Here is a 21,965-nt window from a genome sequence, read left to right as displayed (position 1 = left end):
TACCAGGTGCTTAGGGGGAAAGTGCAAAAAGCAGGAAATACGTGCTCTCCCAAATTGTGGCAACTGGTGTCTTTGGGACTTCCTGAGCTGCAGATTATATGAAGACTACTGTCAAGTAGTACAAGTTGCATAAAACACAACCAGTTATCAGATTTTCAAAAAAACGTAAAAGTAACAGCACTTTTCTTTCACTGTTACTCTTTCCTCTATTCAGTTCAGCAATTCCACACATCCCTTCAGAGCAAAATATATCTCCCCAGAAGCTCAAAAATGCTTCATCTCTTCCCACCTTGGACTGTTCCAGAAAAACATGAATTCTAGGATTTCAAAGTCTACCAATGTAAATTACTCACCTGTTTCTCAGCTAGTCCGTAATCTGACCCTTGGGGTGACAAGAAGTGGCAAATATGACCATTGTTTTTTGCTTTTTCTCGAAGACCCATAGCAGTTCGTACTGTGGCATTTCTAGCATGAACAAACACCATCACCTTAAGATGGAGAGAAACAGGGATGATGAGACAAAACAGAAGTCTTAAATAATGAAAACACTTTAATTACAAAATACTTCCTATAGGAAAGAAAAAACCCATAGTTAATACATGACATACTGATGAAAACTAATGTTGCTTTAGGGAAGGTAAAGCGTGATCCTGCCTACATTGTATTTAATGTTTTCAAAGAGCTTTTGAGAAGGTTCTCTTTTTTTTATTCTTTAGTCTTTAAAAGATTGAGAACAATTGTTGGATTTTCACAAAGTAGGGAGATTACCATTGATGTGAAGAGCTTTTTGACACATCCTAAATGATCTGGAAAGCAAATAGTAAGGTGCTAATTTTCCTGACAGTACGACTTGACTACGTGAGGTAGCTGAAACAAAAACTGACTACAAAGAACCTCAGGAGGATACTTCAGTCCCAAACCACTGGACAATCAAAGAGAAGAATGAAATTCAGCACCAACAAATGCAAACCACATACTGGGATACAAATTTTAAAATAACAGATATGATCATGGGTTTTAAACCACATACTATCACTCACTAAGATACCTCAGAAACACTGTGGACAGTTCCCTGAAAACATCAAGTAAGAGCTGAGTATGTCTGACATCATTGTGATCATTCATTCAGAAAGACATATGACTATTACACAAAAAATAACTAAGAAACAAGCATTGTATAACTGTCCTCCACCCAGACGCTCTTCTAGTTTTTATAAAAAGCAAACCTAATTTTCAGATGTGTAGCGTGTTTTCTCTATGAAATCTCCCACTGTTTTTAAAGTATATAATGCACACCTGAATTCATTCACTTTTCTGTATTTCATGATCACATATCAACACCTGACCAAATTTTAAAATTTAAATTTAAAATGATTAACAATAAATAGTGAGAGGCAGACAGACACCAAGTCTGATTAAACAAAATAGACCACTTTATTAACTGATAGAGGTGCCCAACATTAAGGTTAATGTTTACTTGTAATCTCAGTACATCACCAAATAGTTTGTAAAGAACTAGCCCTAGCTAAAAATTGACATATAACACCTTGTTGAATGTTTTTGCCCCAGTGAAGTTCATAAGCATTTACCAAATACATTGTGAGACAGCAACGTGATCTTAAGAGGGTTAATTTAGCCTGTCCTAACTATGTCAGAGAATATTATATTTCAGTGGCAAAATCTCCGTGCATTAAATTATGCAAATAAGTTAGGAAAACTAATTTAGAATAGAGAGAAGTGGTTCCACAGCTACAAGCTGTGTAATTAGATCCGTACTCCGCAGTTCAAAGCTAGCTCTGGTGTATATAGCCCTAGTGCTGAAAGCGTCTGCTGCTGCTCTCCTGAAACCAAAGCTTTTAAATAATAAAAAATATACAAGAAAGGAGAAAGAAAATGTCTCTAGCTAGGTTACCTCCCCAGAATTTTCTCAAAGTATGAAACAAATCAAAAGTTTTCACCAAAGACTTTGTTAAAAATTCAAAGGAGGAAGTGTCTGCATTTCCCAAGTGTTGCATATTCCAGGTTGTAATCTTTCTGAAATGCATTAGTGCATCACCAAAGCACTGCAAAGCGTACTATTCAAAATACCTACAAGAACTAGTACTTTTCTGTTATCAGAGACATGTAACTAGACACTAGTGGGATTTACATTTTCACTTGGAGAAACAAACACACAACATATACACATAACAAAAGTATCTAAAATCATTCATGAAAATTTGTATCAGGTACTTGAAATACCTTTCTTCTGCCTTTGACAGTAAAGATGCTTTCACTAACTTTTGCTACTAGGAAATGCGTCTTTCAAACTAACATTCTCTGTAACAACTCCAAAATGGTGTTTTCATCCTTTTGGAGAAGCACACTGACTCTTTCAGGTATCTTTCCATCCTGTTACTAGAGTGCTAGTCACTCAGTGCTTGAGTTCAGCATCTCTTTTTGCTTAACACCTCTCCTTGAGGACAGAAGGCCTAGGTTTTGCCACCCACTTTGCATCACATCTTTCAAAGAAATTAAGACAAAAGAATGAATTTATTTAATTCAATGTTGATATTAATTATGTAGTTAAGAGACAAGTATATATACTTTATTTTAGCTTCAAGACATTGTTTGGCTTTGCTCAACTTAATCCTTATAACATGTTCTTTTATGTGGTATCCAGTTCTTGACCTGGGTATCACTTCTACTGAAAATGAAGTTAGGAATATGGATCAACTGATCAATCTATCCAGCCATTTTCTCCCTTAAGGTCAGCATGAAACCTTCTCCAAGTATTTTACAAAACTCTATTTGTAATGAGGTTTTAACATTTTTCCCCAAGGAGAGCTGACTGCACCTGTTTATGTTAAACAAAATCATCCTTTGCACCTCATTAAACAGAATCATCTCCTACACCAAGTACAACTCGCTAATGTCTAGCTTTATTCTAAGGAATAATAAAATTGTTTCTCTCTTGTGTTGTGTTTTCCCCTCGTCTACCAAGATACAGTTCAAAACTCCAGTGCCTAATATTTACAGAGCGAAAAGCATATTCCACGCAAAATATAAATGAAAATAACACATATGGTTCACTAATTGCTCTTGTTCAAAAACATTCACTGCAAAATCAGAATGTCTTGATTACCAGATCTAAATGACAGCGTGACAGTGATTTCCCCTTCCCTAATATCACAATGACTTATGAAGATCGCTATCCAGAACTAGTAACTAAAAGAGCAGCAATGAAGTATATGAAATAAGAATTTTTATAAGGTGACCTATAGCTTAAAAAGTTTAATGCAGAAATCTTGCTTTAATTTTAGCAGATATTTTTATTTAGAAAATTAAGTGTTTTCACATCTTAACATCATGGGAATGGAAAAAGCTGAACGGGCTGTGTCACTTACCAAGGCAACAAGAGAACTTGAATTTATTTTCTAATTATTTTAATTCATTTTAGTACATCTTGTATTTAAAGGAAACACTGATATAATCTGCATGTGTGTGTATTAAGATCTTTTACACTACAAAACTGAAGGATTACTAAGCTACATACAAACTAGTTCTAATGAGACATTTCATATATCCTTCATTTTGTATACAAAATTCTTCACAGGTTAAAAGCAGACTGCATTAACTCATCATATAAAATTAAATGATGTGCATCAGAATACAGGAATTTTCATTCAAGCTTGAGGGGTCAAGAATGCCAAAAAAAAATTCAGCAAGTCACCATCAAAATATTTATACATTCAAGGGAAACATTCAGCAAACCCTGCTGAAGAACAAAACTACACAGTACTATACAATATTTTAACAGAAAATATTAATGAATAACAACAACAAAGAAGCCTACGATGCTGCATCAGGTAATCAGTACTGTATTGTGATATATTCTGAACTCCTGATAGATTACCATTAATTGCTCTCTGCTAAGCTTTAACTGTTCACTCAAGTAAAACCCAGGTTTTTTGACAAAACCTCTACAGAATCTAATAAAAAAATCTATTTAACATAGCTATTTATCTAATTATATTTCTATTTAGACATACCAGCTTTTAAGGGTAATAAGTCCTATTTAGTTTACAGATATTTTTACTATCATAATGTGCACTTGCTCATCTATTTATACGTAATACTACTTTTTAAAGACATCTGTCCTATCATTTCAAGTTTTTAGTTTATTTTACTGTGAAATCTATTTTTTAACACGAGCCCACCCTAATGAATATTGTATTGTACAATCCCATCTAATTTTTATTACTGCTCATGAAACTTTATGTACAAAGCTATGGTAAGGACATTATATTGGAACTTCTTTCTTGATTTTCTTCCTATCTGCCCTTCCTTCATTTAGCCTTTTGTGTTCTAAATCTATCCATAAAACAGGCTTCACCATTGTACACATTCTGAAACACTACCATCTTTCTTGTTCCTCATTTCTCTTAAAGAGTTTCCTTCTTGATACACCTTCTGCTGTTTCTTCTCTGACTTGTTACAATCTTTATTGTTACAGCTCTGTTGTAATTCTCGGTATAAACTTAGTTCCTCCTGATTTTGTTTTCTTCCTTTTTCCTTGTCTTTCCTCTATCTTTGTTGTATCGTGTCTAGCAAAAAATCTTCCCACTTAACAAGACTTAAACACAGAACCTGTGAAACGATTACCATTTAAAGAAAAATTCTGTAGGTGTTGTAAGTATGTAACAACTTTTGTCTTTGATGGAAAAGAAATACTTTTGTAACAGTACCAATTAGTTCCAACAATACATATGTATGTTTTTTAACATGCTTTTTTCTTATTTCTGTATAATTTATAGGCATTCTGAAAACTTACTGGCTCACTGACTTCTAGGTGTCAGGAGATGATTTAAAAGGTGCACAGAATCCCTCATGAAAGGTAGGTTCCACCACAAAAAAAATGGCCTACTACAGTAAGTTATTACATTGACTTTCTAGGATTATATCTAACAAGACATTTTAGCCTGGGGTAACCAAGGAACTTTCTTTAACTAGAAGTTGATACATTTTCTTCCTCATCTTGTGACTTCTTTCCCCCTTCATTTAAACATTATAACCTCAGCTGAATTTTTTGCCCTTTTTGAAGATGGGGATGATGTGCTCTCTTTCAGTTCTCAGGAACCTCCCCTGATCACTATGATCTTTCAAGGATTATCATAAGTGGTTCTGCAATATTGGCCAGCTCCTTCAGCATGCGTGGGTGTCCAATCAGGATGCATGGATTTATGTAAGGGTAAGTAAAAGGATAAATCTTAGCTCTGATCTTTCCCATTTGTCTCAGGGATATCCTTTGGTATATCTCAGGATTCCTGTAGGCAAATCTTATCAGCAAAGACCAAGGTGGAGACTGAGTAGCTCAATCTTCTACATGTCCTTTGTCACCAGGTTTCCTGCCACACTCAGCATTTTCCCTTGTCTTCTTGCTGCTGCTATACTATGGAAGCCCTTCTTGTTGCCCTTCACGCTCCTTGCCAGATTCATCTCTGGATGGGCTTTGGTTTTTCCTAATCCTACTTCTGCACACTTGGACAGTGCCTTTATACTCCTCCTGAGCCTCCTGTTCCTGCTTTACCCTCCTGTATGCTTCCTTTTCATGTTTGAGCTTTGTCAGAAGTTTCTTGCTCATCCATGCTGGCCTTAGGCCAGCTTTGCTTGATTTCCTGCACATCAGGATGTACCGTTCATGAGCTTGGGAGATGTGATCCCTGAAAATCAACCACCTCTCCTGGACCACCTGCCATACAATTCCTCCAAGCAGATCCCTGAAGAGGCCAAAGTGCTCTCCTGAAACCCAGGGCTGTGGTCTAGCTTTTTGCCTTGTTCCTTCCATCAGAATCCCGAATTCCACCATCTCATTGTCACTGCTGACAAGGTTTCTCCCAGCATTCATATCCCCAACCTCTCCTTCCCTTTCTGCAAGTACAAGGTCCAGCACAGCATCAAATCTCATCAGCTCCTCAATCATCTGTGCTAAGAAGTTGACCTCAATGCACTCCAGAAGCCTCCTGGATTGCTTTTGCCTTGCTGTATTGTCCCTCCAGCAGATATTGGGGTGGAAGTCCCCCAGGAAGACCATGGTCAGTCAACATGAGGCTTCTTCTAGTTGTCTGAAGAAGGCCTCATTTACTTTATTCCCGATCAGTGGTGTAGCAAACTCCTACAACAATGTTGCTCATGTCTGTCTGCTGACTAATCCTCCTCCTAAGCTCATCCATCCCTAGGCAGAGCTCCCGGTATCCCTGCTGTGCTCTCAAATGCTAACAAGTTTCTTGCCATCCTGGCCTGACCTTGCTCAAGAGCTTGTTTCCACCCATTACAGCACTCAGTCATGTGAGCTATCACATCACATCTCTGATTCTCAATATAATCTTAACTCAGGATCTGGACGCAGACTGCTAATTTCTCTTTTTTGTTCCATATGTTGCATGTTGTAATGCACAGGCATTTCACAGAGGCACTCAGTTATGCTCATATAAAACATGACATGGTGTCTTCTACCACTGTGTAAAAATGAAAGATATAGGGTTTTAGTGTAATTTCCATTCAATGCTATGGATAAAAACAGTTCTGGACCCGTAAGCTTGACATTAAGCCTCTAGCATTAAAATAAAAGACTGACGATATCAAACCTTTACAGTGAAGAACAGTCAGTATGTATACTGCAGCACTAATGGGAGGATGTTTCTGAGAAAAAAAGCATTTGCCCATGTGAAACTTCATGACTCTTCCCTTATACCTATACAACAGTTACATACATTTTCCACTAATGTATGCTGATTGGTTTGTCTGATTTAATTTACCTTAGGAAGGTCTAAATTATTAATTACTTAAAAATTGCAAGCACTTGTGTTTACGATCTTGTTTTATTATATTTTGAATTATATTAGATGGTCTATAAAAAATATTCAGTTATGGAATCAATGCCTGAATATGGATTCTGGATATTAGAGGAAACCTGTTTCAGAACAGCATAATGGGATCTATGCTGTCTTCAATTTTCTGGCATTAGCCAAATATATGAAAAAATGCAGAGAAAAATAAGTAGAATGAAAATTAAAGTAGAGGACAAATTATTCAATAAGACAAACAAATAACACATTACTGACTCCTACAGGTAGTAGAAATTATTCTGAATTTTAATTAACAGGATAGAAATAGAAATAGCAATATCTATTCTTGTATAGAAAATTAAGCAAGAATAGCTAGTCTATTACTATGCAAATATGTGTCATTAGGCAGTTAAGAATTGCATTTTTGCAGATGCCAATGGACTTGAACGACAATTATTATTCAAAATTATAAGCTGCTTTTCACTGCGTCTTTTTTTAGAAAAACAAGTTCATGCAGTAATTTGTTTCAAGCATTTCCCTTTGTCCTGTTCTGACATTAACTATTTTGACTTTGTACAATAAAATATCTTTCTACATTACCATAAATTATATTTTAAACATGTCTACCATATCTCTCTTACTATTTATACTTATATGTATACCATCCATAATGTGAAAAAATAACCCAGGAGCCAGTAGTGATAAGCACATTCAGCTTTACTGAAGGAAAGAAACATAGAGGACAGCGGACAAATCTTTGCATCTATTCCCATTCCTTTTACTTAAGTAAAAAGGTTAAGAAAATTGCCATGTCAATCTCTGTATCTTCTGGTTTTGTAAGATCCAGTAACATAAATCAACCTACCAAACAATTAAAGAACAGAACAGTCAGGTTTTCTAGGTTATTTCTTATCACTACTGATTTAAAAACACAGACCTTTATACAGAAGCTTTTTTTGCTCCTAATCAACAATTCTGCATCATCAGAAAAGTGAAGAACTACCTTCAAGAACAAGCAATGTTTTTAATACGAAACTTAATAGTTATGAAGAATTTAAATGATGCAATAGTTTGTAAACAATAGTAAACTGTGCTAGAGCAATTAGAATGTCCCTCATAAACCCATACCTTATATGTATCTCAAGATATCCTCTCCTAAATAAGAGTACTATAAATACCTCACAGTTAAATACATGAGAGTATACAAATGGAACATATTCTGGAGGCATCTCTTCAGTAACCACAAAGAAAATTATCAGCATCACAGCACTGCATATGTGAGAAATCTCATACTCTGGAAAGTGAACAGAGGTATTAAGTCAGAAGGAATTCCTTGATGCATCTTAGTGTCTTAATATTAAATTCCCATCCTTATGGATTTCTCAAAATGGCCTATTTTCTATAGAATCCTGTAATAATGTATATTTCAAACTAAAACCTATGAATGACATTACTATTGGATTCTCATGTAACATCTATTAAAAAATCTGTGATAGCCATAAGGTCTCGGTGGACAGTAATTATATCGTTACATTTTGAATAATTTACAGTAGTTTTAACAGTAACAAGGAAGTTTATTGGTTGATACTCCCTGTTATGTTAAACTAAGCACACAGATTCATTTCTTTCAGGACTACAGAGCAAGAATTTTCAAACTTTTTGGACTACTGACAACCATCAACATGTCTTCTGGAGCATCATTTATCCTTGCCATTAAATTCTTACTGGAGGAAAATGGGAAGAAATCCTAAATATCGGTTAACAGAAATCTTTTTTAGTAGGGTGGGTCACTGCACATCAGACAGGGGATCATCCAGCTCATCTCTTGAACAATCAGGTAGACTTACTGGCCCGCTTGGCAAGGGTGGCCACAGAGGGTGAAGAATAAAAATGGGAACATCTGTTAGAACAGCTACATGTTAAACAAGACCATTCTGGAAGTAAAGATCTGTTTAAGGAAGCAATCAGTAAGGGGTGGTCTGTGACAAGGGAAGTGTGCAACACCATTGTCTCAGCATGCAACTCATGCAATACTCGACTGGGAGAGCACAACCCCCACAAGGATCAACCCCTGCACTTAAGAGACAATAAGGGGCTGTGGGACACCTGCCAGGTAGACTACATCTGTCCCTTCTGACTCTCAGAGGGAAAATGTTATGTGTTGGGAGGTGCTGAGGTGATTTTGGGACTGACTCAAGCAGAGGCAGTATGGCTAGCAACAGGGATAACACAGTAAAAGGCTTAAAATTGTGGTTTAGTTGCCTGCCTAAACCCAAATCAATTCAATTGGACAATGACAGCCACTTCACTGCTGGTGTGGTCCAGGAGTGGGCATGGGCTGAAGGGATACAGTGGGTTTTCCATATTCCTCTCAGACAAATTGTATTGTGGAATGCACTACTGGGCTTCTAAAATGAGCCTTGAGGTCTCTCAGCCCTGCATGGGCGCAATAGGTATCTGATGCAGCAACTAAGGTTAACAGCTGTTGGGGAATCAATATTAGATGTTAAACGAGTATGTTTATGTAACCTGCTCCTGATCCATAGCATTTTGTCCCAAACCTTTGTCTTTTCTACCTGAGAAAAGAGAGAACAAAGATCCAACAAAACCACTCCATTATGCTAGACAGCTTGTTTTGCTGGACTTACCCTCTGTGGGACAGGTATGCCTGACTGAAAACTCTGCTTAACCTGTATGCATGGATAGCCACCAACATCCATGGAAAGGACCACCGAATCCATACTCGATGGAGTATTCTGTCCTTTTAATTATTCTTGGCGTTGTATATACATATATACACATACATAGACAGCAGGCTGTGGACAAACTTGTGGAATCCAGGCTCCTGATTGCAGTGTGGATTGCTACTTGTATTGTTTGTTTGATTTTGTCAGGAATATTTTTGCATTGCACTAAGGAAAGATGTGGTAATGGAATCATGGGGTGAATCCCCCAGTTTGGCTTGTCAGTTGTACAAAGGTTTGGGTGTAACTGGAACCAGATGGACCAGGGGATAAGTGTTGCCCTCACTGCTTTGGCAGCAGAGGGATTCAAATATACAATGATTAGTTTAAATCTTACAGAAGTATTGGAAAATGAGTTTAAAAGGTCATAACCTAACAGGAAAAAAAACCATCACATTGGGAATAACTGAATACTCTTTTCTTGAGCAAAAAGAGAGACAACTGTGGAGAAACAATGGGACATAGATCAAATACTCATGGGTTTGCATCAACTCCTGAACAATTCTACTTGGGAAAATTTGTGGAATCAAACTTGTTATTGATCTCTAAACAAAAATTCTGGTATCTGCTTCTGTGCCTTGTACTCTAGTACCATGATGGGATTCCTGCTCTGAAAGTGATTATTTTGAACATGAATATAACATGCATTGGGACACAAATTGGTGTATACACAATATGGTTTCAGAGAAGCGTTTACAGATTCAACAGGTATCTAAAATGACTTTACAAAATAGATTAGCTTTAGATGTGTTATCGTTGAAAGAACATGGGATATGTGGAATGTTAAACCTAACCAAAGGGGAATGCTGTATTACCATCCATAATGCCTCCACTTCTACAGAAGAAGCACATGCAAAGATGAAGGAAATTGCCGGTAAGATCAGAGAATTGTCCAAGCAACACAGCCAGCAGATTGGTTTGATGGACTTGGCTCTGGGATAATGGCAAGTGATAAGCATTTCTGCTACCCAATTATTTACCAATGAGCCTAATTATGGAATAAAAGTTTTTGTTCACCTACGGACCTCAGGTATTGTGTATACCCTATTCCAACCAAAAGAATCAGCAAATATGAGTCACTCCTCCCTCCTCCTTGGTGGGACATGATAGGAATTAAATCTGATTTTTTGTTTCAATGATTTACTGTACATTCATAATACCAGAAGAACTGCAACTCTAAATAGTAGCACTTGTTACCTTAAACAGTGGTATATCAATACCGACCTTATTGTATGGCTGTGTAAGACTACGGACATAAACTGAACACCTCGTGAATTCATAATTAACGGAAAAATACTAAATTGCTGCTTCTGGTCAACATAAATCCATTGTGAACACCTGAGTACACATATAGAGACAAGCTACTATGTAAATACAAAGATACATGCAAAAATTAGCATAAGGCTAACTTATTCTTAAAGCACACTAACATTTAGAAGGCCACCTAATTGAAGAATAATGCATTATTATATACATAACTTGCTATGGCATCCATTTCCAGCAATTTCCTCAACTATTCGTGTAGGCAGCTGACAAGTTATTAAACATTTAAAGCCAAACAGATTTGACCAAAAGATATAGAGGAAAATAATAGATATGTATCATTTGAAAATAACATGAAATATCTGCTACATAGTATTTTTTGTAGCATTATCTTCCACACAGCACATCCAAACAGTATTTTTAATTACAGTAAGATACAAAGTTTCATTTGTTCAGGCTTAAGCTTATATTAACTATCACATCCTTAAAATTGCAAAAGGCAGTTAGTGTGGAAATGAAGTGCATAAATAAATGATGAAGATGCAGAACAAAAATAGTGTACCATCATTGAATTAGTTTGTCTATGATTTTGTTAAAGAAACCATACATACAAATGAGCCCTAATTGTGCAAAAGAAATTCTACGGAAAGAATTAAGGTCTTCACTTAATCAGCAACACAGAAATAACAGTTGAGTTGCATGTTATGGGAATTACTATAGCAGGAACCCCTTGTTGATAGCCAGGCTAGGAGCATGGGGAGAAGTTCAGTGCAATGTCAAACCCTATAATCTGGCCCGAAGGATTATTATTATCCTCTGACCAGAGGTGGAGATTGTAATGGATATACCTTTAAACTGTTGTAACCTGAGATTTGAGTTGCATGTTATAGGAATTACTATAGCAGTAACCATCCAAACCAGTGGAGGACAACTCTTACAGGAAGCAGTGCAAGTGCAGCAGTGACTTGACCCAAGCTGGCTTTTGTGCCCAGTTAATCCATGCAACACACCATGTCTCCAATCCTGACTGACCACCATAACAGATGAAGCCCAAAGTAAGAGACTAAATTAACTCAGTGGACATTTGTGGACATTTTACAGAGGCTATCCGTCGACTATCAAAGGATGGGAAGGGGAGTGGTGATTAATGATGTTGCACTGGAAAGTGTGGCATGACTAAATGGTATAGAATAAGGCGTGGATACTGTCCTGATTTCAGCTGGGATAAAGTTTTGTGGTGTGGTGGTGGTTTGTTTTTTTTTTTTTTCCGCTCTCTCTTAGTAGCTGATGCAGTGCTGTGTTTTGGATTTGGTGTTAGAATAATGTTGATAACATATTGATATTTTTAGTTGTTCCTGGGTGACGTTTATAGTAAGTCAAGGACTTTTCAGTTTCTCAGGCCCTACCAGCCAGAGGGCTGGAGGGGCACAAGAAATTGGGAGGGGACACAGCCAGGACAGCTGACCCAAACTGGCCAAAGGGATATTCCGTACCATGGGACATCATGCTGAGTATATAAGCTGGGGGAAGAAGGAAGGCAGGGACGTTTGAAGTGATGGTGTTTTCACAAGTAACTTACACGTGATGGAGCTTTGCTTTTCTGGAGATGGCTGAATGCCTGCTGATGGGAAGTGGTGAATTAATTCCTTGTTTTGCTTTGCTTGCCTTATTACAATGTCTTTATCTCAACCCACAATTTTTCTCACTGTTACTCTTCTCCCCCATCCTACCAGGGGGAATAAGCAAGCAGCTGTGTAGTGCTTAGTTGCTGGCTGGGACTAAACCACAAACAACATCTACAATCATCAGCCACAATTCAGCTATCCTGCCAGACCACTTTCTGCATTTGTGTATTTTTATACACCTACATACATGTGTGCATATATAAATTTAGAAGCAATATATACACTTATATATGCAAATAAGCTACACCAGGTGGTGAAGTAGAAGTAATCTGTATAGATGCAGTGTTACAAAAACTCAGACTGAAAAACTCTTGGGCTGTAAGATGAATTCAGGGAAAAAAAACAATCTAGATAAAGAATACATTTTAACAAATCCAGTAACTTTTCAGTTATTTGTCCGAGTGTGCTGTAAACTCTTTTACCCAGGAAAAATGCTAGGACAAGCTTAATTCTCAGGGTACTAAGTTCCAGAGAGACCTCTGAAGAAAATACTGTTTTATTAAATCTTATCTTATGACACAGCTATAAAAGCATTGTCAACAGTTGCAGTAACTAAGCCTATTAAACTTCTATCTTCACATGGCTTCTGCAACCAAATAATAGCTGGAAGACTGATAATAAAGAAATTTAATCCATCATTTTTACAGATGAAATTAATACCTGTCAAATTCACTTCTGACAATTTAATATAATAGATTTAAAATAACTACTCAGTGTTTCTTTTTTGGTTTAAGATAGCATTGTAAGAAAAACAAGATGACACTTCTTAGATCTGCAAAGTTCAAGTCAATTATTGTAAACAAAGAACAGACTAAGTGATTGCTTTATGTGCAATATATAGCACAGAACCAGTTTTGACTATAAAATTCAAGTGTAATCTGTTTCTGATCTGTGACATCAAAAATCCTGATTTGAAACAGTATTAAAAATCTGTGCAAGGTGATACTTAGAAATTATGTCAAGATGTAAAAAGTATATAGCAACTCAGTATTACTTCTATTCTAATGAACTAAATGCAGAACAGTGTTATGGAACGTTTTAATTAAGTACATAAATTCTAATTAATAAAGCAAGCTTTTTCTCTAGAAAACTGCACACTGACCACCCAGTGCATACACTAATTAAAAAATTAACAAGTATATATACTTTGCACATTAAAAAAAAATACAAATTTCATTTTAAAAGATAAAGCTTGTCATAGGTATATTGGATGCAGTTAAGACAATACTGCAAAAACAAAACATTAATACAGAAGAAGACAGCTAAACCTAAGAAACTAGTTCAAATCAGAAAAGCCAAAGCTCAGAAGCTAACAAGGTACTTGAAAAAGCACTTTTCTTCAAAAGATTCTTAAGAAAACTGAGCTGAAATAAGCACAAAATGGCAGTCTGAAATCACCACTCACAGTGCGTCATTGAGAATGGATGGTTTATATCAGACTGTTCATTATTTTAAGTAGTTTTTCTCTACATTTTTAGTCCCAGTAGTAAGATTTTCATCATGTTAATTCTAAAAAGATTGCCATATCTTCACTGGTTTACAGTTCCTAAAGCCTGCTTCACTTGAGTTACCCAGAGTTGTTGCTACATAGTTAAGAATACTACTACTACATTCATTTTTGGATGCTGTGGTGAGGCTGTGTGAGTTATTTACCGTTTCAAAAAAACAGGTCTTTACAACAGACGACTTGGCATCTTTGGCCACCAGAAAAGCTCTTCCTTGTGTATTGAAACCACTCCCTGCAAAGCAGTGAAGCCTCCTCAGTATTTATGTACTGACACCTTGACCCTCAGTGCCTGCACTGACAGCAAGGGCAATGAGAAATTCCACTGAACAGTCATTTTTTGCTATGAACTGAAAACACCAAGCTCAGTGAGAAAAGGAACTTCCAAGGAGTTGCAGAGTACCAGAGCTAGCGGAAGAAAAGTGAAAACAGACAATATGTCATCTCAGAATTACACAACACTCTCAAAAGCAGTGGAAAAACAGGCATTCATTGTCTTAAAAGGAAAAGAGGTTTCAGAAGACAGGAGAATGCCAAAAGCACTCCAAGTTGAAAACTGTAATAAACAGCCAAAACAGCAAATGAGCAAAGAACATTGGGTAAGGAACCAGGACTGAAACTTAGGTATCTGTGGCTGAAGACAAGTAGAGTAACAGAGTACTGAAGGTCAGAAAAAAACCATACAGGACAGTAAGGTGCAGAGAGTAAATACAGGAGACCTGCTGAAACAACACAAAGGGCAGAGAGAACACAGGACTTATTTTGAAGGTTTAAGTAATATTAAAGAGAATCAGCTATGAGAAAAATAAAATAAAATAAAAGGTTGCAGGAACAGAAGAGATGAGTAGTCTGGGGAATATAGCAAAACCAAGAGTTTCATGAGTGCAGTTTGTGGAAGTACTTCCTCTGAAAGCTTTTGAAGAACTTCACCAAATCCCCTTCTAGTTCATAATGCAAGTAATTAACAAGATCCCAAGAAATTTTATGCAATTTCAGGTTTTTACTTTTTTATTTTTTGATCAAGAGAGACTGTTCAGACCACCTGGGGAAAAAAAAAAAGGAAAGAAAAAGTAAAGCTAGCAAACAGTAAGGTTCTGACATTCTTAACAGCAAAAGTATTTAAGATGGGATGGGGACTATGACAGAAACGTATGATCATCTCTCAGTAACCAAAGTAATGGGATAAACCAGCTAAAGTTCAGCAGCAGAAGAAGATATAATGGATGTGAACCTATACAACCAGTGATGGTCAGAGTCAAGAAGTTAATTCCCTAGGATACTAACTTAAGCAACTGAACCCTGGCAAGCAGCAACAGCTCCATATTTTTTAGATAAAGGAAATTAACATCATATGGAAATTTTCACTTTACATGTTTCAGAAGGAAAAATATCCCCTTTAAAATAATTGTTATTTCTTAAAACTCCTAAAAATACTGTTACTTCCCAAAGCATAGCATGACAAGGGTGCTTTTCCCCCTCATACATTGTGAAGATAAAGGCAGTATGATATGTGTTGTCCTAAACTGGTTAGTAATGCAACATTTCAATTATAAAAATGACGTTTATATGTATGGTCTTCAGTCATTGTCTTTGCTGATCTCATCAGGTTCTCTGCTGGCTGCCTCAGAAAGGTGCTACCTGCTCCCCAGAACTCATTGCCACTAGATGCCCTTCTCACAAGGCTGTATAATGTGAAGAAGCTTTTCCAGCTCTGTTGCTGAATTAATGCTGCCAATGCATGTGGCCCACTGCTAATGATTGCCTAGCAAGATACAGCTGTAACCACTTTGAGGTAATGATAATTTTCTGTGACCAAGACTTCACCCAACCTTCAAGGGAACAGTATCCCAGCACATATATGCTGGCAAAAATACTCTACCTGCAACTGAGCAAGAAGTCATATTCTCTGATTAATTAAGTGTAATTTCAGGGTTTTTTTCCCCCTTTGTTTAAAGAAACTTTGGTTTGTTGAGAGGTTGAAATAAAGCTCCAAAAGCGCAAATCAGTCCAAGAGAACCTAACATCTTTTCAGATAAGATCAGAACAGAGTAAATTCAAAGAATGACAGGAAAACAAATTTTCACTAGCTAGTATCGAGCACAGAAGGACAGTCCCAGGAAAGCAGACATAACAGCCCTAGAGGTTCTCACTTAAAGCAGTCTTTAAGAGGTAAGATCTGACAAAGAAACCTCCTAATGAAGATCCACATTGTTATTAATCCTACAAAAAAAGCACACTGACTTGAAAAGCACCTGGAAACCTCTTGGACATTCAATCATGATAAAAATTTTCTGTAACAAACCCCCTAGAAAACTCAGTAGGGCAAGCCATCTATCATTATATCTTTCCTCAAGTTAAACAAGAGAAGAATTGTGCTATAAGACAAATGTTACAGTTTCAGTTGCATTTGGTAATTCAAAGTGAAGCCTACAAATGAGATATCTCATTAGTTTGAGCAGATGGATCAAAATTAAAGGCTGAATCACCAACTCTTTAATTTCCCAGTAGCCAGGAAGAGCTTGAAGTCTTGCAGAGGATGACTGTTGAAAAATCAACATAAAAAGCTTCTCTCCATCTGTCAAAACACATGCCTGTAGAATAAAACTACCTCCTACCAGCCTTTAGTCTTAAAAAATGAAAACACATGTACAACTATTAAAACACATGAACATATCACATCAGTCAAGCATCACACTATAACCTATAATATGACAGGAACACATCAGCATGACTTCCATAAGAGTAAATTATTTGTTTCTGGCATGGTAGAATTCTTTGAAAATGAGTTAACAGAACAATAGGTAAACAGTGTTGGATTTAACTTATTAACACATTCCAAAGACTCTGGCAAAAAAATCTTAAAAGAGATGACACTGTGAAAGTTTGATGGCCACAGAAAGGTGTATATTCACTCATGGAACATTATAAGAGCAAAAATATTTTTCTCCAATTCTGGTATTTCTTTGTTGCACTTCAGCATAAAACAGAACAGGTAGGGTTTTGGCTCTATGGAGGACTGCTAATTAGATCTGTGTCTGTCACACATTACTGCCTGAATAGCTACAAAATTCCAACCATGTCCTGTATTCCATACAGATATACAACTGCAGTGGAAATTTTTTCTAAAGTATTGGGATGCAAATACATTTTTCTAAGAAGTATATTTAAAAATAACCACAGCTTTGTTAAAAAGCAAACAAACTCTGCACACACAGAATGTAATTGAACACAAGTTTCAAGGATAACACAAGCTAAGAAAGGTTAACAGAGCTTGATGGTAACAGACTACGGTGGACATGGACACAAGGTAATGGATTTCTAAAAACTAAGAAAATTAGAGGAAGCTACTAAACTTTAGAAGATCAAAGGATATTCTCAAAATTATGAAAAGACATGAAAGAAACCCATCCTAGTGTAATGCTCATCATATTAGCTCGTAATCTTCATCTTCCACTATGGGCCAGGCATTTCAATGTAGATGTATCTATGTGAACTTTTTAAATTTTTGCCCTTTTTTAACATCTGCAGTTGGTTTAATGATTAGAGAGATCATTTGTCATAGCATACTCATTAAAAGGAAAAATCCCTAATTTTTAATGTCTCACAATACTACATACTATAATTAACTGTATTATACAATGAGCTGATATGCTTGATTCTGCATTGTCAAAGACTGTATACCAGTGTTTGTATATCACTCATTTCAGGATATGAATTTTTGTTTCATAAGTATGAAGACTCATATGTTTTAAATACTCTGAAAGGAAGTCCAGTGTAACTGGTTGGTATTTAGACATGTATTTAAGACAGTTCTGCAACATAGCAGAACAAACCTTTTCAAGCAAAGAAAATTCTTAACAATTACAATCAATTGAATCAAATTAACTGAAGTGTTTTGAAATCAAATCAATATTTATATAGCAAATGAAACAACACTTCTGCTTTGTCTGAAATATGCTCCTCATTTGGTTGTTGGTTTGAAATACAGTTTTCAGAAATTGAGATCAGCAACAGTGTCTGCTGCTGAAAATGTAACATTAAGTAGACTACAGTTCTGCACTTGACCTCTTTCAGCTGTAGCTCATGCCTTAAATCAGAACACTCATGCATTCAGCTGCTAGTACAGGAACTAAAACTGTTCTCAAGGAAAGCTACAAAAATATCTGCTAGAATTAGGCAACTTACTGTACTTGATTTTTTCCAAATAGTATTATATATGTTTGTAGACAGTTTTTTTCCTCGGTGTGAAGAAAAGAGAGGGGAAGAAAGCAGCAATAAATATGCTGGGACAGCATGCAACTTCTGACAAGAATTGAAGATGTTACTTATTTAGACATGCCAATTTAAAGAAACTGCTACTTGTAGGTTTATCCACTGCAAGTGAAAATATGAAACTGTAACAAGAAATGAAAGATAAGAAACTAAACATAGCTCAATGTTACAAATTTGGTAGGGTATGTGCATAATTGACAACGAGGAGAAAATAAACTACAGTTCCCTTGGTACTGCCAATAAATTTTGTTAACAGTCTTCACTCAGGAAAATGTCAGAATTTCCACATGTTATCTTCAAGAAAGTTTTCTGAATGTAACAACAAGTAGCTGATACAAGAGAAGGTAAGTGTAAGAATGGTGTTAAAGCAGGGGAAGCAGGAAGACTAAAAAGCTGTTAGTGAAGTATCTTCCCCTCCCCTGCAAGTCATAAACCAACTGTTCATCTTTCAGAAACATCACAACCTGTATTTATGTGAAAAAGGGAAAACGTGCAATTCTCAGTGTGACTGTGTGGGTGAGTTTCCTTCTTTTTTATATAGGTTATTTAGTGAAATGCCTCTTCGAGGATTATAATGCACTAGCATTTGTTCCTGCTCCCAACAGGTGCCCTATCTGCTACAACTACTGCTGCATGTGCAAATTTGTAACAAAAATGAGACATTGTGTGTGGGTGCTTCAGGAACATAACAACAACAGAATGAGAAACTACTCAGGCACATGAGTTAAACCCATGATCTTAGTGGAGGGGAATATCAGACTTGAAAATTCACTGCAGAAACCTCTACTGTAAAGCACAATGAAGGATTACTTCCTTTAAACAGAAAAAACCACAAACCCCAGGATATTTTAAATGACAGATGCTGAGCCCTTGTGCACCATGTCTTGAACACTCTGTAATTCTCATCACTCACCTATAACATGAGACACTAGAACATGAAAGATCTGGGAAAGGCTAAGAATAATAACTAAGTGCTGTATTTTTTCTTTTTTTAATCATGAAATGTACCTTAGCATAAAGTCTCTAAAGCACTGACCTACTTTGCCTTGCCATTTTTAAAAAAAGTGACATAAATATACATTAATTACTTTGAGGGATAAATAAAGTACCAGGAATTTTCACCTTAGCTAGAAGCTAACGTTATTTAGCCTGTTTAGATTTTCTTGCATGCTGTTTCCATAAAGTGTTTTCAAGATTAGAAGTGACCTCTGAAGTGATGTATCTCAAAACAATTAAAAAAAAATAATTTCTTAATACATTGTTTTGATGATCAAAACTGCTTTCTTTATGTGTGTTCTGAATGTAAACAAAAGCAAAAAATAAATACCTGGTGTCCAGACATGATTTGCTTCAGCACATTTTCATAACATACTTCATCCATATGATTCAGCTGCTGTACCTGAAAAACAAACATCATACTTCATATTAAAAGCACTTTTATATTTATGTATTTTCTAAGAGATATCAAGCAATTTACAGTGATCCATGAAACAAAAATGTGATTATGCAATTGAATTTACAATATTAGGAATGACTCCCATTCCTAACAATATCATTTTGATATTCTTAAATTCACAAACAGAACATGAAAATAAGGAGAAAGTATGACTAAGGGCAGTGGACAGAAAATTTATTATGTGGCTTTGTCAAATTTTAAAAGTTTTTATTATTTTTTTTAACGATCAAAGAGACGTAACCCAGTTCTGTTCTTTGATTTATCTGTTTCATATTAAGAAATCTTACTTCTACAGTACTGATGAACTATCCATTTAATGCACCATTTTACCTCACTAAGTCTTTCCATTTGGTAATATAACAATAAGTTTTTACATTGCATGTATATATATATATGTATCTCCACAAAATTAATGATTGTCAGCTTTGTTGCCATAAAGAACAGAAATTTTTTTCATAGTTGGGTCATGCATGGGGAACAGCAGGAATATGATATACAGTTTCCCATTATGGATAAATATAATGTTTCAGTAAGGTTCCAAACTAAAGAGTTCAGTTGAAATAAAAAGTATTCTTCAAGCTACCTTAAAGATCTTTTTTTTTCTATTTCTTTAATGCATCACAATATAAATAGCATGCATCTAATTGAATGAACCTCAGCATTAAGGTTCTGACAAATCAAAATCATTAAATGAAGTTCAAAATCCGAACAATCACTTCATTCTTCATTTGCGCATTCATGTTTTCTGACCACATTTTTTTTTGACAAAAAGCATGTAAAAATTCAAAAAAATGGAAATTCAGTAGTTAAGAGTTATCTAGAGTAGCTGAAAATTGAAAATCACAGCTTTAAAATAGCTTTAGGGGGAGAAGAAGAAGATTCATATTTGGAATCATACCAGTATTATAATAAAAAGATGAGACAATATGGACATACATGCAAGAGACAAATAGCCAGTCTAATTATTCTGAAAATGGGAGGTGGGCATTTTAACTGATTATTTTTTTCAAATAATAAGTGAAAATCATTAAGGAGAAACATACATGAGCAGTGCATAGGTACACATATGGACATATATACATACATACATGCAAACAAACATAACTTTATGCAGTCTTTGCACCTATACATAAAAAGCAAAACATAAGCACACATAAAGAAAAATATCCAACATTAACAGACCTCCAATGAGGCCGCCAAACATTAGACTTGGTCCCATATGCTCTAAGAGTTTCAATGTACAGAGTTTTTATTAAGCATAGAGGTTAGCCATGAAAGCTCTAAATACACCACACTGTCCTTGCCTTTGAAAGCTTGCCCACGGTTTGCATGTGATTATGCAAATCCCTAATCAGCTCCAATTTTCTGGGAATTTTTTTTAGATGAAGGATGTCAGGAAGCTGTGGCAAAGTGTCTACCTTAAGTAACTAACAGCCTTCTATCTCCTTGCAACTCACCACTGTGGATATAGACATAGCATTGATAGCATTTGCTCATGTTCTGCAAGAACTGCTTTTGATTCTGTGGGTTTTTACATTGCTTTCCTCCTGTCATATAGACCAGAAGGACGTTGATATTGGCAATAATTTGGCAGCTTTAGTATTAGTAATATCCTGAATAGAATCCTTTTTCAAAGAGGCTTAATACTTTTACTTTCATTTGCTATGAAGTGTATTATCTTGATTGCAAAATGTATTTTAGTCTATGAAATCTCTAACAACATTCTTCTGAAAAGCAACAAGAAAAACTCCTGGCTGTGGTATTATCAAAATGGTGTGCCAGGTACTCACATTTCAGAATAACTACTACCTCCTATTATTTCCTCATATCCTCATGTTTTTTTAGGAAACTTACTGTTTTTTAAAATAATTTCAAATTGTATAGGATTATTTGTGTATTTCTTTGATTTTTAAATCACAAATGCATTCTAAAGTGAGTAGGAAGAAATGGAGTCTTTCCTTTTTTCTTACCATACAGTGGAAACAAACTACATATTCAAATCAAGTATCAGGAAAAGATTAAAGAAAAGGAACAGCAGATAACAGTAAAGGCACTTGAAACAATTAATGAAGGTTAAAATATGCAAATCATGGTAAGCACCATATGGTAAACTATTCTTACGTGTATAGACTTGAAATGGCTCTCTACAGATGCAAAATAAGTTTTTTTCCTGCACTGGAGATGGAATGAAACTACTTAAATAACCTAGTAAGA

At 35.8% G+C, this 21,965-nt stretch overlaps 1 protein-coding gene across 1 annotated transcript in view; it reads right to left on the bottom strand.

The window, feature by feature from the left end:
• Positions 1 to 21,965, bottom strand: part of ASCC3 (activating signal cointegrator 1 complex subunit 3) — a 281,105-nt gene that overhangs the window by 134,611 nt on the left and 124,529 nt on the right. Inside the window, exons 13-14 of the mRNA XM_056342568.1 lie at positions 19,623 to 19,694; positions 354 to 488 (exon numbers count right to left, since the gene is read on the bottom strand). Coding sequence (XP_056198543.1) covers positions 354 to 488; positions 19,623 to 19,694 — 207 coding nt within the window. The remainder of the gene's footprint in view (positions 1 to 353; positions 489 to 19,622; positions 19,695 to 21,965) is intronic.

Source organism: Falco biarmicus, chromosome 6 (assembly GCF_023638135.1).
Source record: "Falco biarmicus isolate bFalBia1 chromosome 6, bFalBia1.pri, whole genome shotgun sequence".
NCBI lineage: Eukaryota > Metazoa > Chordata > Aves > Falconiformes > Falconidae > Falco > Falco biarmicus.
This window is presented reverse-complemented; position numbering and strand designations above follow the sequence as displayed.